The sequence below is a fragment of the Diadema antillarum genome, unplaced genomic scaffold, assembly GCF_040938485.1.
Source record: "Diadema antillarum isolate AM-2024a unplaced genomic scaffold, OU_Dant_1.0 seq00000573_RagTag, whole genome shotgun sequence".
NCBI lineage: Eukaryota > Metazoa > Echinodermata > Echinoidea > Diadematoida > Diadematidae > Diadema > Diadema antillarum.
In genome coordinates this window covers 144,020-168,860 of record NW_027271509.1, presented here as the reverse complement: position 1 = coordinate 168,860, position 24,841 = coordinate 144,020, and the positions used below count along the sequence as shown (strand labels likewise).

Genomic DNA, 24,841 nt, shown 5'->3' with positions numbered 1-24,841 from the left:
TCTTACTTTGTTGAAACAAAATTTCAATGTAACCGTGTTCGTTATAACGGCAGCGCACTGTAAAATGGACACACAGTGCTAGTCCTGAAGGTTTGATTGATGGAATGAATGTCCACAGAAGAGACGAAAAGCTGTTAAAAGTTATGCATCCATTCTGGAAGAGGTCGACAACCTCAGCTCCATTCTACTCAGAGGCAATGATATCTGGGATGGTGTAGAGATCCTTCTCAAATGACTTGCCATGCAGACACAGCTTGCTCTTCCAGGAGGCGAGGTTGTCGACGGCGTTCATGATGTCAACGACCTCCTCCCAGGTCATGACCTCTGGTAAACACCGCGCCATTCGCACAGCTTCTCCCTGTAAAGGGGGGGGGGGGGAGAGATTGGTCAACATGTCATGTCTTGTCAAGCTCTTCTTTCCAAAAATTAACTTTGCATCACAAAACCAATAAATTTTCGCAACACAATTTATTATTCTTTTAAAGCCTATGCATCAGGATAATATAAGAGATTCTCAGATGTGAAATGGTATGCCCCATTCACACCTCAATCAAAGTCAATACTCCCAGCACACTGAAAGTAGAGAAAGAAAAATCAACCTCAAGGAAAAGAATGATTGACTCTTTATTATGCATGACAAAAAATAGAATGTTCAGGACTAAAGAAGGTATTGATGCTGCTGAATACTCTGCTTTTGTTGTTGTTGGTCTTTTTTTAGGGTTTTCACAAGCACTTTGCTTCACAACATACATAGAAAATACAGAAAAAAAATCAAACCAAAAACATGAATGTACTTGCCTGTAAAATTAAACAACAACAACTTCTGTTCACTCAATAATTACAGTGTATGAGACTGCAGATATAGATAGGAGAATACTGAACTCTTTTAGAAACCAGCTTAAACTGACGGTGGGTCAGTCGATGATGTAACACACATATTTTTTTCAGGCCTACTGGAAATTGGGCATTCAGTACACATTACAACCTGTCTGGTGAGAGGTTGGCATGCTTACAGACATCTGAACATTTAGCAATGGGTGCACCGTGCGAAAAATACATTAGTATCCAAAGTGTCAGGGACCAGGAGAGATTTGTACTTGATTTTATTTCATGAGCACCATCAGTAATGTTTTAGTGGCAAGCTGACAAGCACGGACAGCGTTGGAAAAGGTCACTGTCTATTGGATTGGATTGCATTGAATTGAGATGAAATGAATTGAATTGAATTGAATTGAATTGAATTGAACTGAATTGAATAAAGCTAATACAGACAGAAATTGCTGAAAATAAAGTGAGTATATATATTCTATAATTGTATTTTCTCTTTAATATTTCCCTCAGCCAAGCAAACAAAACTGAGGTGAATAACAGTAAAAATAGTATTTTGTGGAAAGGCAGCCTGCAGTCAGTGAGAACTGATAAAATGACTTATGCACTGTAACAAAAATGAATATAGGTTAATAATTCACAGAGCTTGAAAAACTGTCCATTAACAGGTTGTAACATTGGCAACTGCCACATGCCTGCCTTAGGTGAGGGCAGTCACAGATAACTGTGCACATCTAACCACGCCATTATGCCTGTGTGTCTCTGACCCCTTTCTTGCAATTTATCGTCACACTCAGATCCAAAGTTCAAGTGTGCAATTTTACAATAGTTTGTATACAACCAAACATTTTATTACCTCAAAGAGTTGTAAAATGTCACTGACAGTCAGTCCAAAGATCTAAGCTCACTAATTGAGGAGCCCACCATCCTCAATGTTTCATGTAAACTTCAGACTACATGGCGCTGGAGGTATTATAGCCATATAATTTGTGAAACTTGTTTCAGGTTCGACATTGTTTGAATAGAACCTCTCCTTTTCGAGGTCAATAAATTATTGTTACTTGTACATGTGGACAAGAGATTAAAGTTTAGTCAATGAGATTTGCACAGACTTATTGATAACAATAAATGATGTACAATTTATGAGGAGCCTACAACTTTGAAAGAGGCTGATCTGTAATTCTGATTAGGACAGTACATAGTGGTATAATGTGCTTCCCAACTGAGCCAGATATTAACATTTAATTAAAAAAGAAAAAGATGAAAAAAAAAGGGTAGACACAAAGAATGAGGAAAAATAGTTTTCACGAAACATTAAGGATGATGGACTCCTGAACAAGTGAGCACAGATCACTTTTTTTCTATTTTTTTTTTTCAATACTGCATTGTATCTTGTGTGCATTTTTAATGTATTCATGGTCCATTGTTAACAATGTCTGTAATTCAGCCTGTGGGCTGCAATGGATATTAATCAATAAAACACCTTTTTAATTCAATTCAATTATTACTGTATTAGCTGTTATTTTCTATTTTCGCGAGGGTTTAATTTTCACGAATTTGGCGAATCACAGTTGGATCACGACTTTAACAACACGCAAAAATGTCTCCGTGTGCCCTGTTATTAGTGCATTAACGTAAGCGTTGGCCTCGATTCACGAAAAACGACATCTCTAAAAAATGTCTATGACCTCATCATTCGTGAAAATATCTGTAGCGAAAATAACAGCGTATACATTATCATTGAATACTGAGTGTCAGACACACCATACAGATATAGCAATCTGGCAATGTGTCTAAGTACAACAGGCAATCCATGGTGACATAATCAATAGAGATTAAGGGGATTAGGTAATCTCTATTCATTGCCAATTAATTTCAAGATATCTATCTGTGAAAATCAGCAAAGAAAGCAGTCCGGAACATGTGAACCAATCGATGAACTAAGTACAGGAAAGATCAAATTCTGATTTGGTGTGGTATTGTATCTATGCAGTAACTTGTTTTTGCTTACCATGAGGTAATTGGACACCTTGAGTGGCCTGCATTCTGCCAAAGTCGCAGTTGACTTTGTTGCCACGGCTTCCACGACCTCCTTCAGGTCGTCCAAGCCGTAACATGGGATGTTTGATGCCATGTCAACAATCTCCAACCTGGCATCTTTGGCATCGGGATCTGCAGAGTTGGGAATGTGAGGATAAATTGGTATTGGGGGGGGGGGGTGTGGGAGGGGATGACAGGGAAGGCATTAAAGTGACTTTCTCAATCTGTGCCTATTGGATACAACATCAGGTTACTCAATTGGTTGCACGCACCATTCAGTGCGACAATACAAAGACAAGAATCTTCACGCTGGTCTGAATTATACCGTAACATGAAACAACAGGTGTGAAATATGAGGTATGAGTTTTCTTCAATTTGTCCGCCCTCTGTACGAATGATATCTGTAAGATTGCAACTGCTGATCTACAATTTACATTGTAGATCAGTAGTTGCGATTTTACAAATTTCATTTGAACAGAGGGCAGACAAATTGAAGAAAGCCCATACCTCATATCTTCACCCTTCTGCTTAATAATCTCTTGCTTTCATTTAAGGTGTGAAACACTCTCCAATTTTGGCACTTTCTTTGAAGCACAATGTGCATATTGCACTGATTCATTCAGAAGCCTATAATGTGCAAATTATTGATTTATTGATCAGTTCAGATATTAATGTCACACTCTTTGGAACCCCAGATTCATTATGTGATAACGCAGCAGATTTCAGACGGTTGGTACACACGTTTCTTTCTTGTCACATTCAAACATCATAACTGAGCACATAATATCTCACATCTAGAAATGTATCGCTGTCTTTTTTTTTTCCTTGCTCCCAACCTTAACCTCTTTGCTTTCCAGTACATTTTATGCCAACAAGTAATGTATGATTATTCCTGCATCCAACAGCATCATGAACATAACTGTATGGAATATTATGTCAAAGCCGTAACCAGAACAATTCTTCCTTCGATGTGTTTGAAAACCTCACTATGTTATAGCCATTATAGACTGCATCAGCATTATAAAGTGTTCCTCACCGATCAACTCTCTGATTCCGAATCCATTGCGAAGCAGCCTGCTATCGATGAATGGATGTGATTGGTTAGCCAGGGTCACTAGACTGCGCATTCCGAGGAGCGCACTCCAGTTTCGATCTCCAAACATGCTGGCAGACAGACACGGAAAAGACACGTGATGTACATGAAGTTCTTTCATCAGACAAATGGACTCATTATATGACAGAGGTCATTAATAATGTAAGGTGATGTTGGTGTTCACACAAAGTAGTCGTATTACAAGCAGTTGCAGCAACATAATCCGCATTATTGTAAACATGACATTTGCTACTAGATTTGCTTTTGTCTTAATTTGAGTGAGATGAATTTTATGCTCTTATACTGTTTATGCCATATATTTTGTGAGGATAATATTTCACAAATGTTAGGATGTTAGAATAATTTTGTGAGTGGTTGGATGAGTATCAAATTGAAGGTAATTTGCTGTGGAGCAAAACTTGGTGAAAATATGTGCTAATTAAGTAAACAAAGTGAAAGCTAAACAAATGTATAATCATAAATTTTAATCTTAAACAGTTCCTTTATATAGGAAGCACTGAAGTGTTCTGTTGTCATCATTTTCCCCCCTTTTTAAGAGAAACCCTGAGGTTTCTTGTGCGATCATCACAAGAGCACATCCTTGAAGTGCCAGTAGTAGTAGATAATAATGGCTAATGACAGTAAGACAGCAATGGGCTACCTGGGGGACAAGGTGATGGGAACCGGCAGTCTCTCTCGCGGCAGCTTGTGGCTGGCTAGCAGGTGGTGGTACAACACCACCTCCTGGGCCCGATATTGGTTGAAAACGGTCAGGTGGTTGGCTCGGATGGCCAGCCAGATCCCGTAGCCGGGCAACCGTCCAATCAGACGCCTTTCGTCATCACGAAAGCTGGTAAGTATACAATAGGAACATGTATATGTCAGAGGGAATTTGCTGTATCATAATATTGTGACACTTGTTACAAGAAGTGCTGATCAAGCGAGGTAACAAAGTTTTCCTTTTATGTCCTGCATACATGCAAATCATGTATTTGCATATATGGTCAGCAATGTGTAAAATGTGTATGTAGCTGATGAGATAAATATGCAACAATGTACTGTAAAAGTGGAAATTTTCGCGGTGTTAAAATTTTCGTGCATTTCGCGCAACCAGAAACTAGCACGAAAATAAAAGCACGCGAATATTCTTTCATGCCATATGTTCCAGTACTTACTCCCTTGACTCCGCGGAATTAAAAACATGCGAAACTCTTCTTACCGGGCCGAGTGCGAAAAATTAGTCGCGTGAAAATAACCACTTTTACAGTACTAGGAAGATCTAGCTAATAAATGCACATGTGATTAATATAAACCAAAAGCAAACTTCACATTGATTCTTGGACTTGGAGAACAAGCCAACCGTGCACAATGAAGAATTGAAGGTAACTTTAGTGTGTCATAAAATACAACAAATTTTGAGAAGCTGTAAAATAAATTCATTTCCTGACTGACAACAATGCAGGGAAGAAAAACATCATATGAAATAATAATGGTGCTGGTTTTAATACTGTGCTTTGATTGTTGTTGTTGTTGTTGTTTTTTTAATCATGTCTCATCCTTTCTGTCACTGATGATCACCAAGCACCAGATGACTATGACTTAGCACAGCAAATGAATATGCAATCTTATGCAATTACACAAGTTTAACTACCAGTATACAGAAAAGGGTTAGGAGTCCTCCCAAGAGAGTTTGATTTTTGAAATGCTTTACCTCTTTCTGGTGTGAGAGGGAGCTCTTTGGAGAGCATTAATGGAGAAAGCTACTGTCAGCTCCGGTCTTTGAGAAGCCGCATCTTCTGTCTTGCGACTGGCTTCAATCTCCTGTCTCTTGCGTTCTCTCTGAGAGGCAAGCATCTCATCAATTAGGCTCTGATTGCTCAGCTGCAGGACGGAAAAACACCACGAACATGTCAGATTTTATACTTCCAAATAGAACGACGCATTCCAGTTTTGTAAACCTGTATCTGAGCAAAGTTTTGAGGCTTCTGCTTTTTTGTAATGGCTTTTAATGGGATCTGAGCCCCATTTCACACACAAAAAAATGTTTATAGCAAAGCAACTCTTGCTGGAATGGCAACTTCCCATAGCAACAGCCAATCAGGAAGCCGGATTCTTGTCATCACCATGACAATTGCCATTCCAGCAAGAGTTGCTATCATATCTTTTTTTTTAATGAAATGGGTCCTTTGATGCTCTGCTATTATGTCTACAGTATCGGGGCTATCAACTTCTGCCGTGCTAAATACATATTGGTGCATAGGGAAAACACACATACAAAAACACACACACACACACACAAAAGCATAATTGGAAGGCAAAGATTGCATTTTGGTTCAACCCTAAAAGGGCTGCGGGGGGTTGAATCAACCCCCCCCCCTCGACATATTTCGAGACTATTCCGCTGTGCGAAATTTTTTGACCACGCCATTCGCTGACTTTTTATTTTCAAGTCTCGTGCAACTTTTGACACCATTTTCGGGAAAATCGCGCATACCGCTACGACGCTGCACGTCCTGTCAGACCAAAAATGGCTCAAAAACGTGATTTTGTGTATAAAGTCTATGCAAACGGAGTTTTCTCACCTTAATTCATAAAGATATGATTATTTTCACTGTCAAAGGCTGAAATCAATTAATTTCAGCATGATTATGCTTGAAGTAAGTTCTGTCATAAATTTTGTGGAAAAAAAAGATAAAACAAAGGTCAAAAATCAAAGAAATACATAAGAAATTCATAAAACAATAAAATACATAAGAAATTAATTTTGATACCAGATTTTTTTTTTCAAGTACATTGTTAGGAATGCTACAAAGAATGTTATCACCAAAAATTAGGATTCCAGGAGCTTTACCTTCTGAATTAGAGCAAAATTTATGATTTCACGCATATAAATGGGGTCTAGGGCAATTACCCCCTGGGCAATTACCCCGCACCCTTTCCATGGCCCTAATCCTAATCCTAATCCTGAACCTAACCCTAACCCTATTCCAAGCTCCTAACCCTAAACCTAACCCTAACCCTAATCTTTACTCTAACCTTACCACTAACCAGTATTTGGCCGGGGGGTAATTGCCCTCTGGGGGTAATTGCCCGGATACGATATAAATGTAATGTAAAATACAGTCACACCTGTCTATAGCGGCCACCCAAGGGATACGGAAAAAGTGGCCGTTATAGACAGGTGGCCGCTATAGACAGGTAATCCAACTTTGTGTGCATTGCCTACATGTACATGTATCGTCGTTGTATATACATGTACATTAAATGTGTGTACGTATGCACACGTGTGTATCATGCATAGAACAATGCCGGTGTTTATGAAATTGTTGCACAGTACACTAGATGTAGCATGTGCACAGTCATGAATTAGTGCATTATTGTGACTGAATAAGTGATAAATGCAACGGTGGCGATCACTGAATGTTGCCCAGAAATGACTAGCACGGCTAAAAAGCAGAAAAACACCCTGAATTATCAGCTCGGCTACGGCTCCATAGGGTTTTTGGCCGCTATAGACAGGTTAAAATCTACCGCGGGAAACAAAATTTGTGACCGCTGGCCGCGTTAGACAGGTGGCCGCTATACACAGGGTCTTTAACATGGCTTTTCTCTCGGGGGGATTTTTCAGTGGCCGCTATAGACAGGTGGCCGCTATAGAGAGGTGGCCGCTAAGGCAGGTTTGACTGTATAAAAAATGAAAAATTCATTTTTTTCTTTTACAGTTTGGAAGATTACGCCACAGGTAATGCATGTGCCAACTTTCATGGTGATTGCACGATCGAAGGCCAAGACCTCGAGGGGGGGTAATCAAACTTCCCCCGGCCACAGAACACCCAAAAAAGCCTGGCCTAGTTAAGGTTAAGGATAAAGACATTGCACATATTCTGCATGCTCCATCAAATTTCAGAAAAAAAAAATGTCTACACAAACCTATCCCACATATTTTCTGTAGGATACTAGACAGCTTTCGAGGTGACTACAAATCACATTAAGCCAATCAACAAGTCCTACACTGATTTACCTTCTCCGTTCTTTTCTTCTTCTTGGCTGGCAGACCTGAGTTGATGGATGTTGAGAAAAGCTTTGCAGACTTCATTTGATCTTTGTGCCTGAAATAAGGGAATGTTTATTAAACTTTCAAAACATTCATAAGTACTGGAATATACACAGAGTTTTTAATCTTTGATGTAATGAGCTTGATACTCTCTGGAGATTTAAAGTGATGTAGCCTGTGTACATGTACAGGGTTACCTAAGAAGGGACCATCAACAGGCTAAAATGTGTCACTATGCAATCTTCACTACATTTCATATGGTTGGCTGAGAACCTTAAGGAGCTATCAGTTTCTAAAATTTGAGCATAAATTAAAATGAAACAATCAATTTTCATTAAACAAAATTTTCACTCAATCAAAAGTGAATAGATTTATCAGCATTGTGTTACATATTAGGTAAAAATAGCATTCTTGTGGTCTTGACTTTTAAATTTTTGTGAAAATGACAACATAATGTAAAGGAGATCAAGCTCTACAATGTAATACCAATAATTCAATACCCCCTAAAACTGCGATACTGGCCTTCTGATGGCAGGAGGTGGGTTGGCTAGGCTGCAAGAATATAATACCTGCTTCAGGTTTGGTGTTGTGGTTCAGAAACAAAATAGATCGAGTATCACAAATAATTTCATTGACCTACTGAACCACATTTGCACACAATAAAATCAGAATTCATGCATGCAGATTTGACTGAGCAATGAATCAACAATACTGTAAAACCAGAAAAATTAGTGGCATGAAACTGTCAGGAATTGGAGCTGATGGCTTTTCTTGTGGCATGAAACTCTTGCGAGTTGGAGCTGATGGCCCTTTTTTTTTTTTTGTGCATGAAACTTTTGCAAATTGCCCCTGCCATTTAATGCATTTTCTGGAGACAGACACTTTCACATGCATTTTGCTTTTGTACATCTTGTCTTCTCACAAAATTAATGAAAGTTTCATACACACAAAAATGTCTGGTTTTACAATACTTCACCTTTGCTTTTCCTTGAGCTGTAATTCCCTGTAATTCTCCCTCTCTTCCTCATTCAGCTGGTCCCAACAAGTCTTCAATATTTTGTTGATGGCCACAAAGTCCAAGTTTGGATGCTTCTTTTTCACTGCATAACAAATGGATTGGCATCAACGACAAATGATCACTTGAAAACATAAACCTTGTCTTCTTGAGCTCAGTGAACATGACTGATTGGTCTAACCAAAATCTTGTAACGGAACAGAGAGCGTATTATGCACTGTGGACATGAAATAAATAATTGGCAGATAAAACCCCCCAGGCAGTTTACTCCAGATATACATGTGAATTCTGTGAAGGCAAAAATATTATTCGAGCACACCAGTTAAGATTGGGGACATCTGGACAAGCCGTTCAAAGGTTATGTTTATTCAACACTTTGGTGAAATCCATGTGCTGTTATTGCAAGATATCAAGGCTACAATTCAAACAAGAAACCCAAGGGTCTCTAGCGCTCACCCCGAGTATCTCAAGGTCACCTTCCACACATTCTTGCAGACTACTACCTGAAAACATTGAAACCTTTATTTATTATTATTATTATTATTATTTTTTTTTTTTTTTTTTTTTGGGGGGGGGGGGGGGGGGGGAAGAGGTGAGGGTGGGGGCAGCATTACACATTTCAATCACACTGGTAAAGAATACCTGCCAAGTACACTGTATAAACAGACAATTTGACTATGCAGTTTTAAAAAAAAAAAGACTAAAAAGTTACAAGGCAAGTGCCAAAATGTGTCTCGCCCACTCATGTAGAAGAAATCAATGTTTTTCTAACTCCCAGAAGTTCATTGACCCCGCCTATGACCTTAGACCTTGGGTGACCTTCAACTCCCCAAGGGACATTTACCAGCCAAGTCTGGTTACAAACGGACATACGGATCAAAAGTAATGAGCCATAATCGAAATGCGCCGTACAAACTTAACATTGGGCCCTGAAAGTTTGTTTACCCCTGTCTGTGACCTTTGACCTTGTGATGACTTCAACTCCTCAAGGGACATCTACCATCCATGTTTGGTCACAAACAGACATAGGGATCAAAAGTTATGAGCCATAATCAAAACGTGCCGTAAAAACTTAACATTGGGTCCTACAGTTCATTGACCCCTGCCTGTGACCTGTGACCTTGAGGTGACCTTCATGTTTGGTAAACTGTGTAACTCTGTATAACCACTCTTCCCTCCAAGTTTGATTAAAATTGAAGTCCTCAGTAGAGAGTTATTCAAGTTTTTGTAGCGTTACGGACAGACGACGGACGGACAGACGCCGCAGGCGATCCCTTGGTCTCCCCTCACCTCCTGTGGGCTGGACACAAACTGCCTCCCCCCCAACATTCAATCCCCATCCGACCCCTGGATCACCCATAAATAACTTTGGAAGTACATTCACTAAATGAATATATATCTACTCAGAGTATTTCTGGTTTGACTTTTTTTTTTTCTCCCTCTCAATTTATAAGTAGGGTGTTCTGGGGTCCTTGTATTAAGCAAGCACATAAATTGTCACCCTAGTATCAATGCACCTGGTTAGGTGACAAATTAGACCATGTGTTTTCAAGGAGAAGACGCATATTCCCCTGACTTGTTACTGATAAACTGCTGAGAAGTAGTATCATTCCCCCTGCCTTCTGTAGGAGGGAAGACAAGAACTCTTACAATATCTTAAACAAATAAATATATGTTGAGCTGTCTTCGTATCTTTTTTAGAATTGTTCCACTACTGTGACACGAAAAATTGCAACCCTGAACAAGACAACTCTCGTTACAAGCACTAAATTGAATTTGAGTAACAAACGAACAAACAAACATACAACATATGGTTGCGTTTATTTAGGCATATGCAGAGAAGTAAAAAATGTGTCCAAAATCTACTAACACATCAAAATCAATAAATTCTGTGTTCAACTAATCATCACAGAAAATGTATAGCTTGTGATATCTTTGCAGGAAAGCAGAATTTGCTTTCCAGTGTTTTCTGGTTTTGTTTTTCTGATATATTTGTTTTTGTGATCTGTAGTTTTTGTTGTTTCTATGCCTTACCATCAGACTTGTGTTCCTTTGCAAAGAATGCAAACGCCTCCTGTGAGTGTCTGGTAGGAGAAGGACCAATGCATTCATCATTCGTTCCAGACGTCTTCTCCTCCACACTTGCTGAATTTTGTCTTCCTGGACTCTGGTTACTCTGGACCAGGCCTGCTGACTCCTCACTGGGTCCAACATCATTCCCACTGGAATCCCCTCTGGGCCTGTGTGCCATTTCCTGATTGGCCGATGATTGGCCGACGGATGCAGACACCATGTCTCCTCTGGTAGTCTGTGGTAACTTTGGGCCTGTGTTATTGCTCTCCAAGCGCTTGTCGTTTTCCCCTTGCAACGACAGGTTCTTGCCGGGGACCAAGAGCACAGACGGCTGCACGCTGCGTCCACTCTGGTCACTCAGGGCGAGACCTTTACTCCAACCAACAGCATCACCATCATCGTGTCTACTGTCGTTTCTCATCATGTGTCCTGTTTCGTCACTACACGGTTTGACGCCATCAATATCTGCACTGTCACAGGTCTCGGTAATGTTGCTTTCAACACCATCGAGAGCTGCCATCTCCCGGCCAACAGAATCTGGAGAATCAAAGGCTGCGAAATCGTCCAGGCACATGGCTAGCAAATCATCATCTTCTCCATCAGATAGGGAAAAGGTGGGCTGTGTATCTCCAGCACACGTTGTTGCGTTCTTAACCTCAATTCCATTGACAGTGACACCGGTTCCACCATTTATTGACGCCTCTGAGTTTCCAGTCCTATCAGTTTCCATCTTTTCCTCTCCACTACTCAAACACTCCTTCTGATGGCCGCTTTGATCACTTCGCATCTCACTCTCAACCGTGGAGACCGTAATTTTGCTGTTGTCTGACATCAGCTGATGCTCTACTTGGGTGGTGAGTTGCACGTTTTCAGACTCTCCATTTTCCATTTGCTTGCATGCCAAAACTTGACCAGAGCAGTCACCTTTGGTAGGCGAGGGTGGCTGATTGTAAAGTTCTTCGAGAATCTCAGTGACCAAAGATAACACTGCTTCCTAAATGAAAACAAAAAATGTAAAGAAATAGACTGAAAAAAAAAACTCAAAAAGGGCAAATATGAATTGCTTTCACAAGGATACATAAAAACTTTCAGAACATCTAAGGGGTTTATCGGTTAAGGGAGGTCCATAATATACAAAATGCTTTTTGCAGTATCATTTTGAATAGTTGAGCACAATGCAAGTATGACTCTACCTCATTAAATACCTTTGAAATCAATGCCATGATTTCAACATCTCTTTAAGGCAAGAGATGAAGGGGGCAATTTCATTTGTACAATAACTCTTTGAGCATTACCACTTTGACAGGATGTTTTGCAGTCAATCCACAAGATCTCTACGTCTTCACTAATCTTTCTAGATCAGCCTATGATTTACTGTCGTCTTTAACAGAAATGCCATTCAGTTTGAAGTTTCTCTTTGATTCTTTCATTTATCCTCATTGACAAATGGGGGGGGGGGGGGGGGGGGGGGATTTTAATGCACTGCGACTTGGTACCGTAATTTGAATGCCCCAACCACAATGAGAATACAAGAAGCCACCCGAGAATGATACCATACCTTATTTTGCAGCAGAACTTTGGTTTTGTTTGGCTCCAGATTGATGTCCACAAGGTGTGGTGGCGTTTTGATTGACAGGCACATGACCAGGTGGCGAACAGTGATCGCATTTGGATGAGCCTGGCTGTAATACTGCTTTACAACCTGTTCCAAATAATGAAATACAATTAACAGAAAAAAATTATCTCTTCCCTTAAACCCCCCCCAAAAAAAACAACAAAAAAAAACAAACAACAACAAACAATCTATCAATTACTCGTTCACATACAAAAATATTCTGCTTGAACCCGTCTAGAACAAGCCTGTTCCACTAAGAATATGACAAGCCATACTAGTACTCTCAGAGCTGTGTAAAACTGCTATAATGCAGACAATTTTGTCTCATGCATGAACAAACACAGCATGGTCTTAACCCTAACTAGGCCCCCCCCCTCGACGTTCCGCGCGATGTATCGCAATCGCAAAAAGCTATCGCCGCGACGTTTCATGACTTTTTTCTTTCGAGTCTCCCGCATCTTTTGACACCAAATTTGCGACGCCCGGGCGCGTGGTTCCGAAGTTATGCATAAATATGTACATGCATGTCAGACCAAAAATTGCTCAAAAACGTGAATTCGTGTACAATTGCAATGCAAACTGTGCTTACAGGCAAATTTCATAAAAGCATGATTATTTTGGTGTTTTATCGATTAAAATCAATGAATAACATATTTCCTTGTTCAGAGCGATGTCACGGACAAATTTCATCAAAAAAACAATGAAAAACATAAAGTCCAAAAAACAAAGAAATAAATAAGAAATTCAAAAAAACAATAAAATACTTAAGAATTTTTTCTGATGTCACAATTTTTTTTCATTACATTTGCTAAGGACACTAAAAAGAATATTTACACAAAAAATGTGCCTGTTTTGAGCTTTATTTTGTGATTTATACCAAATAGTCTGATTTCATGCATTGTTATGCATAAATTAGCATAATTTAGCAAAAATGATAATTTTGTGAAAAATTAACTTCAAGTTATTTTAGATTACATCATAGGCAATGTGTGTGCCAATTTTCGTCGCGATCGCGCGGTCGACGGCCGAGATCTGGAGGGGGGGCCTGGGAGGCCCCCCCCGGCTCTATCAACTACCTAAATAGCCCGGCCTAGTTAGGGTTAAATCAAAATTGCATATTGTAAATCGTCGGGTGCCTGTTCATTGGCCGTTAATGCAATACAATTTGTATTGCGTTAACGGCCAATGCACGGTCACCCGACGAAATGAAGGTGCAACCTCATTGAATGCTAAATCTTACCCCTGCATTTCATTATTGAAAACACTTCTGTTACAATCACATAAAAAGTTTGTTTTCTTTTATTTTTTCATTAAAGAGTGTTGCCTGACATAGAAGACACTACTGATTTCTTACAACATATGAAACAAATCACAACATACAACATGTATACGTCATAGAATAATTCTTCTAACATGTCACATTAACGGATTTCCATGGAAAAGTGATCTCTGCAAAAACAAGGTGAAACTTGGATGGGCTTTCCACTTTGTTGACAGATAGGCTGCAGAAAGGGTGTCAATGATCACTACTTTATCTGATAATCACATAGTCCCTTCAAGTGAAACCTTTATCTATACAAATTTTTACATTGGCTGTTTCTATCCCTACCTCACATTTTAGAACTATTTTGAAGCACTGATGCTAGGTTTGTTTCATCTGCAAATGGTAAATTATGCCTTTAACGGCAGAGTTACCATAGTTTCATGCAATGGGGCATGGGTCCCATCCTGTTACCTTGGTGATATCTTTGAGGAGAACTGGCCGGCCATTCACGGAGGTCCACACTCGGTCATCAGTGCTTCTTGTGACGAGGTGTGGATCTGAATGCAGTTTTGGCAGATAGCCCTGGATCTCAACCTGTCTTGACCAACAAATCAATGAGTGTCCATAGAATGACAGATATAGAGTAACTACTAAACTGAAGAACAATAATGAAGGAGCAGGAGGTATCATTCTGTTTGGATCTGACACAAGTATTAAGTATAAAGAGTTACATGTGGTATGAGTCAATGAATAAGCGATTACAATATATTTTCACCTAAACGTACAGTAGATGCCAGGTTATTGCTACCAACAAGAATTTGTGTTTAGAAGAATGCTATTTCTCTTTTCAAAAGGGATATTTAGATAGATTTATGTCTAGGTCAATGGGAGACTAGTGAAGTTGACATCATATCCACAATAAGCTGCATATTTGATTGCTCCTAATATCACTTCCTTGAAATGCAGAATTCTCTAACTTTCTTATTCAAGTTTTGATTTTCAATGTAGCACATATTATCAATGACATTTACATGGTACTTGAATGGATTCACATCTATATGTACTTGTACTTGAATTTGGCAACACTTCATCTTTTGCTCAATTTTGGTGTGATTCACAATATACTACATGGTAGTACAAAATGTAAATGCCATATAGGCATGTGTATTCTACAAAGATCATACAATTTTATTTTCAAATCTTCTGTTATCTGTTTTTTTCTGCTGGTTTGATGTTGTACACTCATCAAAAGCAGAAATATTCAAACCAATAATTGAGATTATTCTGTGTATAAGCACTGTCAACTGAACATTGTATTGATTTAGGATGTCACTTAATGTATGACGTTTTTCATTTTGTTTTGTAAATTGGACTCAAATAAAAGAAAGCAGCAAATAGTGTAAATTCAAAGTTCTGATGTTCTTTAATCACGCATCACCATATTTCCGCTATTTTAAATGTTTCCACTTTTTCTTTTCTCCAGCAATATTTAGTACTGTATTTATGTCAGTAAGACATGTCATTGATGATGATGCATTAATGTTTCATGCAATCTTTTCTTTAATATGAGTCAAACTGTCAAGAAAAAAAAAAATCCTCTCATTAAAAAAAGTCTTTGCATCAATCATACATTTATAAACTATTTCAAAGTACAGATCTGTCTTTCGCATCCTCACAACTCACTTGGCTTTCTGCATGACTCTTCTCGACATATTGCAGTTGACCCATGACATTTGACCCCACTGTGTTCAGCAGGGCAGTTCTGAGGTCAGGTGCCTTGTTCTTCTGCCAGATGACACACTTGTTGTGACTGAGGGAGAATCGGACCGAGGGACGCACAACCCCAAAGGTCAGCAGAAGGTCCTCAACTCGCCTAAGCTCTTCTTGACGCCGTTTGGCGCTGCCGTAGTACTGCTTGCGGACGGGTATGTTGTGGAACAGCCTCGTGGCAGTAACAGTTGTACCTGTGTGTTCAAGAAGTGGTCAACAGTCTCATGACATTTCATTTTAAGCTGACAAGTTAATGACACTGACCAGTGATATTGTTGTGTCACTTTAAAAAATCTACTTACGTAAGTTATTGTTTGAGAAATTTCCAATCAATGAAAGACAGGATGAGATAATTGGCTATACTAATCTGAAATAATGAACTCTATTTATGTGGCTGATGATAACAGATGAATTAAACTCTACAATAAATCAAAAATATCTTTATACCACTTTATGTTCTTTCCTGACCAATGTTAACACGAACAGTAACAAGAGTCCATTCTGTGACACTTGCTAAATGAATTTTCCAGTGGCAAAAATGAATCTTCAAATGAATTGTTTCCTGCTCGGTATTATGACCTTTGGAATGCTGAATATCATTTCACCTGTTCCATACTGGGCTGGCTTGGAAGATGCTATCATTCCATGTTGGTTCAACACATAGGATCGCCCAAAGTCCTCCAGCTTTGTCTTGGTTGCTATGGTAACATTGGAGATGGCACATAGGGAGCCCAGAGCCTCGCCCCTGAATCCATAAGTTGTGAGAGACTCCAGATCACTGTGGCTAGTTATCTTGGACGTGAAGTGCTTCTGAGCCATGAAGTCTCTGTCACAGGGCCTAATACCATCTCCATTATCCCGCACCTCTACTTTGTCAACACCAAAATTCTCCTATACAAACAAAATGTAAATCAATACTGACTGTTAGATCATGGACCTACCAAAGGTCCATGGTTAGATATAGACAGTCTACATTTAATCAATTAAGTCAAATTAAATTTCATTTCATTTCATTTAATCAATTATTTTCAGTCAGATTGTTAAGCCTGCACTAAATCAAACAGACACCCAAACATATATATTTCTTGAATAAGAACAAGCACTCATTTGAAAACCTTGAAAATGGGTTCTGCATCTGTGTCTGTCACACAGTATGACTATGATTTCTAGTAAAAGCACAGGTATTTTCTCAGACTCTATACTTATTTCACTTGTAACTATGGTGAGCATCTTCATAGTTTTGCTAAAAACTCCAGCAGATTAAAGAATTGTTTCAGGATTCATGCCAGATGCAGTGATAACGCAACTCATTATTCAAAATCCCTTCCTTTGAGCATTGGGATGGGCTGCAAAAGACAGTTGTAACATTCAATCTTAAAGGACAAGTCCACCTTCATAAGGATTGAGAGAATGCAGCAATATTAGTAGAACACATCAGAGAAAGTTTGAGGAAAATTGGACAATCCATTCAAAAGTTACGAATATTTTAAGTATCTGCGCAGTCACTGCTGGAAGAGAAGACTACTACAGTGTATGATGTCACATGCGTACAACTATATGAGGAAAATAAAAAGAGAATTTAACAAAACTTTACTTTTTTAATAAAGTGCACATTTCTTCGACTTGCTACTGACATATGTTAAGGGTAATATTATTCCCCCTGCCTTCTGAAAGAGAGAAGTCGCCTGTTCTTTTGTTATGCGAGAAAAATGGAAATGTGTTGAATTTTCTTTCTTTCTTTATATCGTTGTACTCATGTGACATCACAAGCTATAGTAGTCTTTTCATCCAGCCGTGACTGAGCAGAAACTCCAAAAATTCATAACTTTTTAACGGATTGTCCAATTTTGCTCAAACTCTCACTGATGTGTTCTACTAATATTGCTGCATTCACTCAACCCACATGTCTATGAAGGTGAACTTGTCCTTTAATAACAATAACTTTTCTCACCAATTTGACTTCTATGTTGTCCGCATTTGCATCCAGAGAATTCTCCACAAGTTCTTTGACGACACTGGAAACTGATGTAATGACCTGGCCACTAGAAATGAGCCGGACTGTCTCTCCTGATAGCTTCTTCATGCTCGCTTACTTTAATACCGGCTGGGTTGTAGAAAAGAGATGGCTGACTTTGTATAATTACATCATCTTATTTTGGGGGACACAGGCGGGTGTGTATGTTCAATCAGTTGATTTGATCTTGCAGGAAGGATCACGATGTTAAGATATTAATGAAATATAGCATTTACAAGTATTCACTCACTTTCTCATTTCCTTCCATTCACATCACTCTTTTTTTGTGTAAGCAATGCAATATGTTGGGAGGAACAAATGTGACCACAACTCCTCCTCATCATGAGTCATGATTGGTTTCCTGCATACTTGAATCCTTAATAAAAAACAAACAAAAAAGTCAGTGAACCTTTAAAGACTGGTAACTAGAACTAGTGGTGCCTGGGATGGTTTGCCGGCTGATGGTAGGCCTAGCAGTATTTTAAAAGGCAACGCTTTGGCCTCCAGTCATATCGTTACAAATCTCTATTACAAGTCATGACAGTTTACAACTAAAAAATTGAAGTATGGATCTTATTTATATCTAGATACACTTCAACTGTATAATTCCTAAAAAACATAGTTATTAATATTATACATTGTATCATGACATTGATTGTAAATACAAGTTTGTACCGTACTACGTCTGTAGGTTTAGTGGTAAGCTGCTACGTAGCCCCGGAGACCGCGCTGCTATGCGGCCCAACGCTGCGCATTGCCATTGGGGCTGGTCGCAGTTAACTGCTAGGCAATTTTGATCGTATAAAATACAGTAAAATTTTTAATTCAAAGATTGCTTTCAGTGATCAGTAATATAGTCGTGATACAGTGATACTAATCATTAAGTGTTTGTTAGACTGTGAACAGTGTTATTAGATAGCTTGAAAGTTTGATGTGTCACTGTCATTGCTTGTGCTCTCTGAAATGGAAAGCACGAGACCTAACGGTTAGGGTTTATACAGTGGTATTCGATATCAAATTTTACGTAACGAAACAGAAGTTGTCGAAGATTCGCGACTTACGACTAGGATCATAAAATCTGTAGATGATCATCTGGATGTTGGTCCGCTTTACCAAACTTTACACCATTTAGCACATGTGGGACTTGAGTCTTTGAGAGAGAACGTTCTCGTCCAGGAAGCGGGTGTGCATTCCATCATCATTACAGCAAGAATGATAATGAAGTAGAATTTCTGTCAAACTCGTTGAAACTCAGCTTGTCGAGCGGCGAGTCCCTGACGGTAGGATATTCTACTGAGTTTCAGAAAAATGTCACTGAAATTACTTAAAATTTTACGCACTGACCTTTCGACCACCCATAGATCCTGTTCCCCGTGAAAGACATACAAATGGACTTTGTATTTACCGCGCCGCGCGCTTTTACTTCCAATTCAAGGGATAGGGAGCAAAGCGCGCCATAGTAATTTATTGTTGAACGTGCTGGACGAAATTAATTATTGATTATCTGCATACATTCTATAATATGGATAAAACCACACCACCGGCGGAACGTTTTGAAAAAGTAGGAATTTTAAATCGGTTGAAGTATGAATTGCCAAAGCCTATTTATACTATTATTTATTTCATATTATAATTCTTATGCTTTATCACATTTGACATTTAATTGTAACTCTATCTGGGGGAACACATACTCTTCCCATTTGCAAAAGTGGCTAGTATATCTTTTATAGGCCTATTACAAAAGAAAGCTATACGTATCTGCACTGGCTCTGCATATCATACACCCACATCTGAATCATTCAAATCATTAAAAACTTGAAGTTAATAGATATAAATAAGATGCAAATTGCTTCGTTGGCAACGTTATCATTCAAAAACTCTTCCTCCGTTTTTTATGAAAATGTTTGTAATCAATACTGATGTTCACAATCATTACTAGATCATGTCACCAGTTTCACAGATGGTCTTTTTCAAATGATAAGTCTAAATATTCATTACGGTATACTGGACCTGTATCGTGGAATTATTTGAACGTGAACCATGTTTTTAATCTACAATTTAATAATATATAAAAAAAACAGTATAAAAAGATTCTTCTGAGTTCATATTGAAGTTCCGTGTGAAAGTATCGGTCTTAGATTTTGGGTGATATCCCTATGTATTTTGATCGTGCCAATTCGTTTGTTTGCTTCTGTTTTGTTTGTTTGTTTGTCTTTTCAGTTCAAATGTGTTTCTTTACACTATTAGGTATGTACATTCAATTTTTTCATCATTACATAATCAGTTATGAACAAATGTATATCTTTGTGCTGATTTGTGTTAGGTATCAATACCTTGTGTTAATGTTGTTTTGATTTGTATGTTATGTGTTTTTTATCCTTGTGGAATAATGGAAATAAATGAAATTAAATGAAATGAAAAAAAAATGGGGGTGGGGGCACTTCCGGGTTTCGTAAGCTAACAAACAAACAAACAAACAAACAAACAAAAGCCTTCAGCGCATCAACTTCTGGTGCCATGCACTTCCGGGTTTCTCCAGCTGACAAGCGCCCCCCCCCCCAAAAAGTCTTTATTTCTTCAAGGTCTTTCTAGTGCCACTTAATGGGGGGGGGGGGGGGGGGGGGCGAGCCCAACTCCCCCCCCCCCCTCCCCCCCCCCCGGTTCTGCCGGCCCTGAGCCATAAAACCCCGATAAAACCATAGATGAGTTTCTCTTTAGTTTCGGATATTCATAACAACATGCAATTCGAACAAAATCCCCTAAATTCCAGAACTTGCCCTACATGCATGCCATGAATAGTAAATTCTCTAATAGACAGTTTTAGGGCCTGCTTCTACTTACTCCAATGTTTTAATACACTGTATTATGTAAACGCATGATGCATTACGAACCGATTAATTAACTACTGGTAACAACTTTTATGTCGGTGCATTACAAATTACTATTATTCATGTGGTATTAATCAAATATTTAACCTTGGCCTCTCCATAACATATTCATACGTTCATTTATTCATATATTCATATATTCATATATTCATATATTCCTAAATTCATATATTCATATATTCCTAAATTCATATATTCATACATACTGTATACTGTTCCCAGCTTCATCGAAGGAAAGGGAGGTCACCATGCATACAATTAATCACGCAACATCATTGCAGATAGCATACCAGTATAGCTTCTTCCCCAGTTTGCTCTGGAATGTTCTCTCAGCCGAAGCAGTGTCAGCCCCATCCATTGAGGTCTTTAAGCACCGCCTCTCATCATGATCACCCTCCGAAGAAGAAGAAAAAAATATAAGGATATTTAATTTCCACTTGCAGCATCATTTTTGTTCTCCTTTTATTTGTGTGTGCTAGGCCTAGTTTTTACTAATCGTAGAAGGAGATACCGAGGCGTGAATGAAAACTTGGAAATGAATTAAGACAATTCCCTGTCATTCATGAAATTCGATCGACAGTCCATCCACATGAAACTTCGCAAAACCCTCATTTATGTTTGCATGCAAGTATGCCTATATATACTTTCAGTTTTGCAATGAAGATCTTTCGCAGGTCATTAATCAATTCATAAGTCATTCCATAAATTGCATCCATCCCGGCAGAAATTAAATATTGTAGGCCTACATTTCTCAGCAAATCATTTATTTTGGAGTTAATTAGTCGTCTCATTCCCCTGATTTAAAATGACTATCCATATATTTTTCTTTATCTTCTCAGAGAGGTTCATTCCCACCTCCCTGATCTTTTTGACCTTTAAACATTTTCCACAAAAAGACAAATGAAGGATAAAGACTACAAACACCTTATACTTGATATTGAAATCGTCAGTTTATATTTCATGCTTGCACGACTGTGTATAGGCTTTTTAAATGGCAATATGAGAGCCTGCAGTCGCTATAATGTGTGTCGTTTGTGATATAACAAGCACTGGCTAAACTGTCATCGTGCTGTCACTGAGAGCAAGAAACTTTTCTTTCTTTCTTTTTTTTGGCAACCAAATCATCGTTCATTAAAAAAAAAGTTAACATTTCGTGGAGAAAAGTCCTTTCTGTTGTATTTTAACATTATCCAACTGCGAGCGCGAAAAGTGTTCTCTCTTTCCAGTCGCTCTTATCATCCTTATAAGTTAAGGCGTTAAAACTTCTTGTATAATCTGAGCACTACTTTTTTTATAGTTCGCATAGGACTTGTGAGCCTAAAGTTTATCGCATCCATTGACCGAAATCGGGACTGAATTAAAGGACGTGAAGTCATAGGTCTATTTCCGAAAGCCTTGAAGATTGTATTTACCAAGGATACCTCCTTGTGTTTACGGATCACAATCAGTATATAGGCAGACATAATCGTGATGTCGTCACAAGAATGAAAGAAGGCTTCAAGGTATATAAAGGTCCTTACATCTACAGCTTACTCGCATTAGGCCTATACATGTAATACGCAATGCTGGGATAAGACAACCTTGAATGTATTATATAGGACCCTATTAAACAACCTAGATACCAATGGGATAGGCCTATAGCCAAGATTTAGGCGCCCTTACAAGTCATTCTACAAAAGAGGCAGCCTTCAAACAAAAGGACTGGATAATGTGGCAGAATTGGCTTCACGTCACCTCTTCAGCTTTGAAAAACACTGAATGTAAATCAATCCTATTATTCCCCATAAGCAGCATGGCGCTCGAGTCCCCGACCTCTTTGGTGCTCATGAGAAACTGCAACAAGTAGGCCTATATAGCTTTTAACTCTCATTGTTTATTAAACGATTCGCTGTGGTACAGGTACCAGGCCACGCCCAAACCGTTGTTTTTCAGACATGAGTTGAAAAGGCTTTGTCAAATCACGCCTCGAGAGTGAGACGCGCTCTACTAGTATATCCTGATCGCATAAAATCTGATGAAACACATTTACAACAGTTAAACCAGTTAACCACACAGTCTTTAGAAAAGCAAGTGTTACCAAAGCGGGAAAGGTAAAAATACAGGCCTACACATTTTATTACAATGAAGAAAAATGTGAAATATATATGTAATAATGAAATTTCTAATCCGATGTGCAGCGTTGAACAAGAGAACGAAACCAAGAGGAGCTAGGAGCACCCCTTGCCGACCAGAATGGAATCTCCGCCTGCTTTTCAAGGGGTAACCCACGTATCAAGTTCGATGTAACAGTGACGCAAAATACTTTTAGGTTGTAGTGCAATAATTTATGACGTTAATATGTGGGCATTATGGCCTATACTCTACTCCTTGAGTATATAGGTGTGTATCCCTGAAACATCAAACGATAAATACATAATAGGCAACTGATCTAAAAGTGTCATTTGTTATGTTGACAGATGTTAAGAACTTTAAGCAGTGTCTTACCCAATCTGTGATACCGTTCATGAATGTGTAAACCTCTGGCCATTCTCGTTTGTCCAACACGCTTTCATTGAATTGTTACACATTCTGTATAATCTGTACAGAATTCGAGGAAAATTCGTGAAGTATCTTTTACGAAATGTCATTGAAATTTATCTCTCTACAACAAACAACTTCCGACGTTGCACTGGCCGGCGCCTCAAATAAAATATCCAATGCTTCATGCGTGAACAGAACTTCTCTTACCAAATATATTCAGAGAAATAAAGTTTAATGGTTTATTGAGCTCTTGTTTGAAGTTATCATTGATAAAATTTTAATACCGAAAGTATTTCTAAACTACAAACTTTGAGAGACCAAATTGATGATATTATAAAGTAAGCCATTATACTCAGAAAAAAAAAGAGTTTTGAATAAAAATCCTGACAGTATGTGAATCATACTGTTATACATGTACTGTACAATCAAACCTATACCCACAGCGGCTATCCAAAGATGACGAGACAATGCCCGTTATAGACAGGTGGCCGCTATAAGGCAGGTTTTTACTTTCTACATGCTGTACGAAAATATCAAGATACATGTATCTCACTTTGAAATAAATTATCAAATATCATGGCACAACAACGTACAATATTATGTTATCCCCTGCAGTGTTAGTTCTTTTGTTTCCAGACAACAGTCTTCCGTAAAAGCGCAATTAACGCCATAACCCTAGAACATTGAATAATCTGAAATTTCCGTCTGACTTGTTAACCCTTCAGTGTCAATAAAACGCATCGCCTAACTATTATTGGCGTTTCCCGGTTAATTATCACGCAAATTTTGCAATTATTGCTCACAGCCTGTCGATAACGAGAAACAAAACTAATCTCCATAATCTGGAATGGATGACTCTCAGCAACGGTGCTTTGTAATATCAAAAGCAGTTATGACGCAAATGTTTACTCATCAAACAGGGACGGAAATTACACGACGTATTGTACATTTTGCCCAATGTTATACATGTACAGTAGATAGATAGACTGATGGAAAATAGATACAGAATAAGAGAGTTATGGAGGAGATAAGACCTGAGCACACACACAGTTTCAATAAAGCTATCCGCCTTAGAATCGTATCCTTGGATTCATCATAATGGAGGTTGTGTTGACTTAGCGACGATAAGCGGTTACATTTGCAAAATGAACGTTTATTCTTCTTGCTTTCATGATTGTGTCAATATAAAACCATATAGGAAGACACGTGAATCAGTCATATAATTTGCTTGAAACTTGAATGATAGAGGTGGCGACTTGAACAATGTACTCAGGTTGAACAAAAACATTTCAGGAAAGCCTTTGACCTTCGACCACTTCGTCCCTAGCCTTCTGCCCAACCCCCAAATAAATGTATGAAAGTGTTGTAACTCCGCAAACAAATTTAATGAAATCCTGTATGTACTGTGTATGTACTAACCTTGTAAAAATTGAATACTTAGCAAATGCTGATATATTAGGATTTGACCTTCACACATACACACACACACACACACACACACACACACACACACACACACACACACACACAAACACATAAACACACCACTCATACACATCTACACATGCAATATTGCTGTAGTAGCTACATGTATACTCCGCACAGAATCACAGAACATACAGTATCCTCAGAAAATTAATTTCCATGTGTCATGATGCAATTATTGT

At 38.6% G+C, this 24,841-nt stretch overlaps 1 protein-coding gene across 1 annotated transcript; it reads right to left on the bottom strand.

Annotated features, from left to right (window-relative positions):
- On the bottom strand, window positions 1–18,963 carry LOC139735378 (PMS1 protein homolog 1-like). Its single transcript, XM_071646128.1, has 14 exons — window positions 18,828–18,963; window positions 17,704–17,856; window positions 16,358–16,643; window positions 15,666–15,946; window positions 14,454–14,576; window positions 12,662–12,805; window positions 11,065–12,097; window positions 8,992–9,115; window positions 7,983–8,070; window positions 5,673–5,842; window positions 4,623–4,811; window positions 3,905–4,032; window positions 2,840–3,000; window positions 1–358 (listed from the first exon to the last, which is right to left on the bottom strand). Exons 2-14 carry the CDS (start codon window positions 17,833–17,835, stop codon window positions 185–187), a joined length of 3,033 nt encoding a protein of 1,010 aa, XP_071502229.1. The 5' UTR covers window positions 17,836–17,856; window positions 18,828–18,963; the 3' UTR covers window positions 1–184.
- Between the last annotated feature and the right edge of the window lie 5,878 nt (window positions 18,964–24,841).

Bases quoted from the DNA above. Each gene is read 5' to 3' on its own strand.
- LOC139735378 (XM_071646128.1), bottom strand. From the start codon at position 17,835: ATGAAGAAGCTATCAGGAGAGACAGTCCGGCTCATTTCTAGTGGCCAG. The intron at 15,947-16,357 runs GTGAAATGATAT...TTGAACACACAG, and splicing joins GCCAGCCCAGTATGGAACAG to GTACAACTGTTACTGCCACG. The intron at 4,812-5,672 runs GTAAAGCATTTC...TATACTTACCAG, and splicing joins CCCTCTCACACCAGAAAGAG to CTTTCGTGATGACGAAAGGC.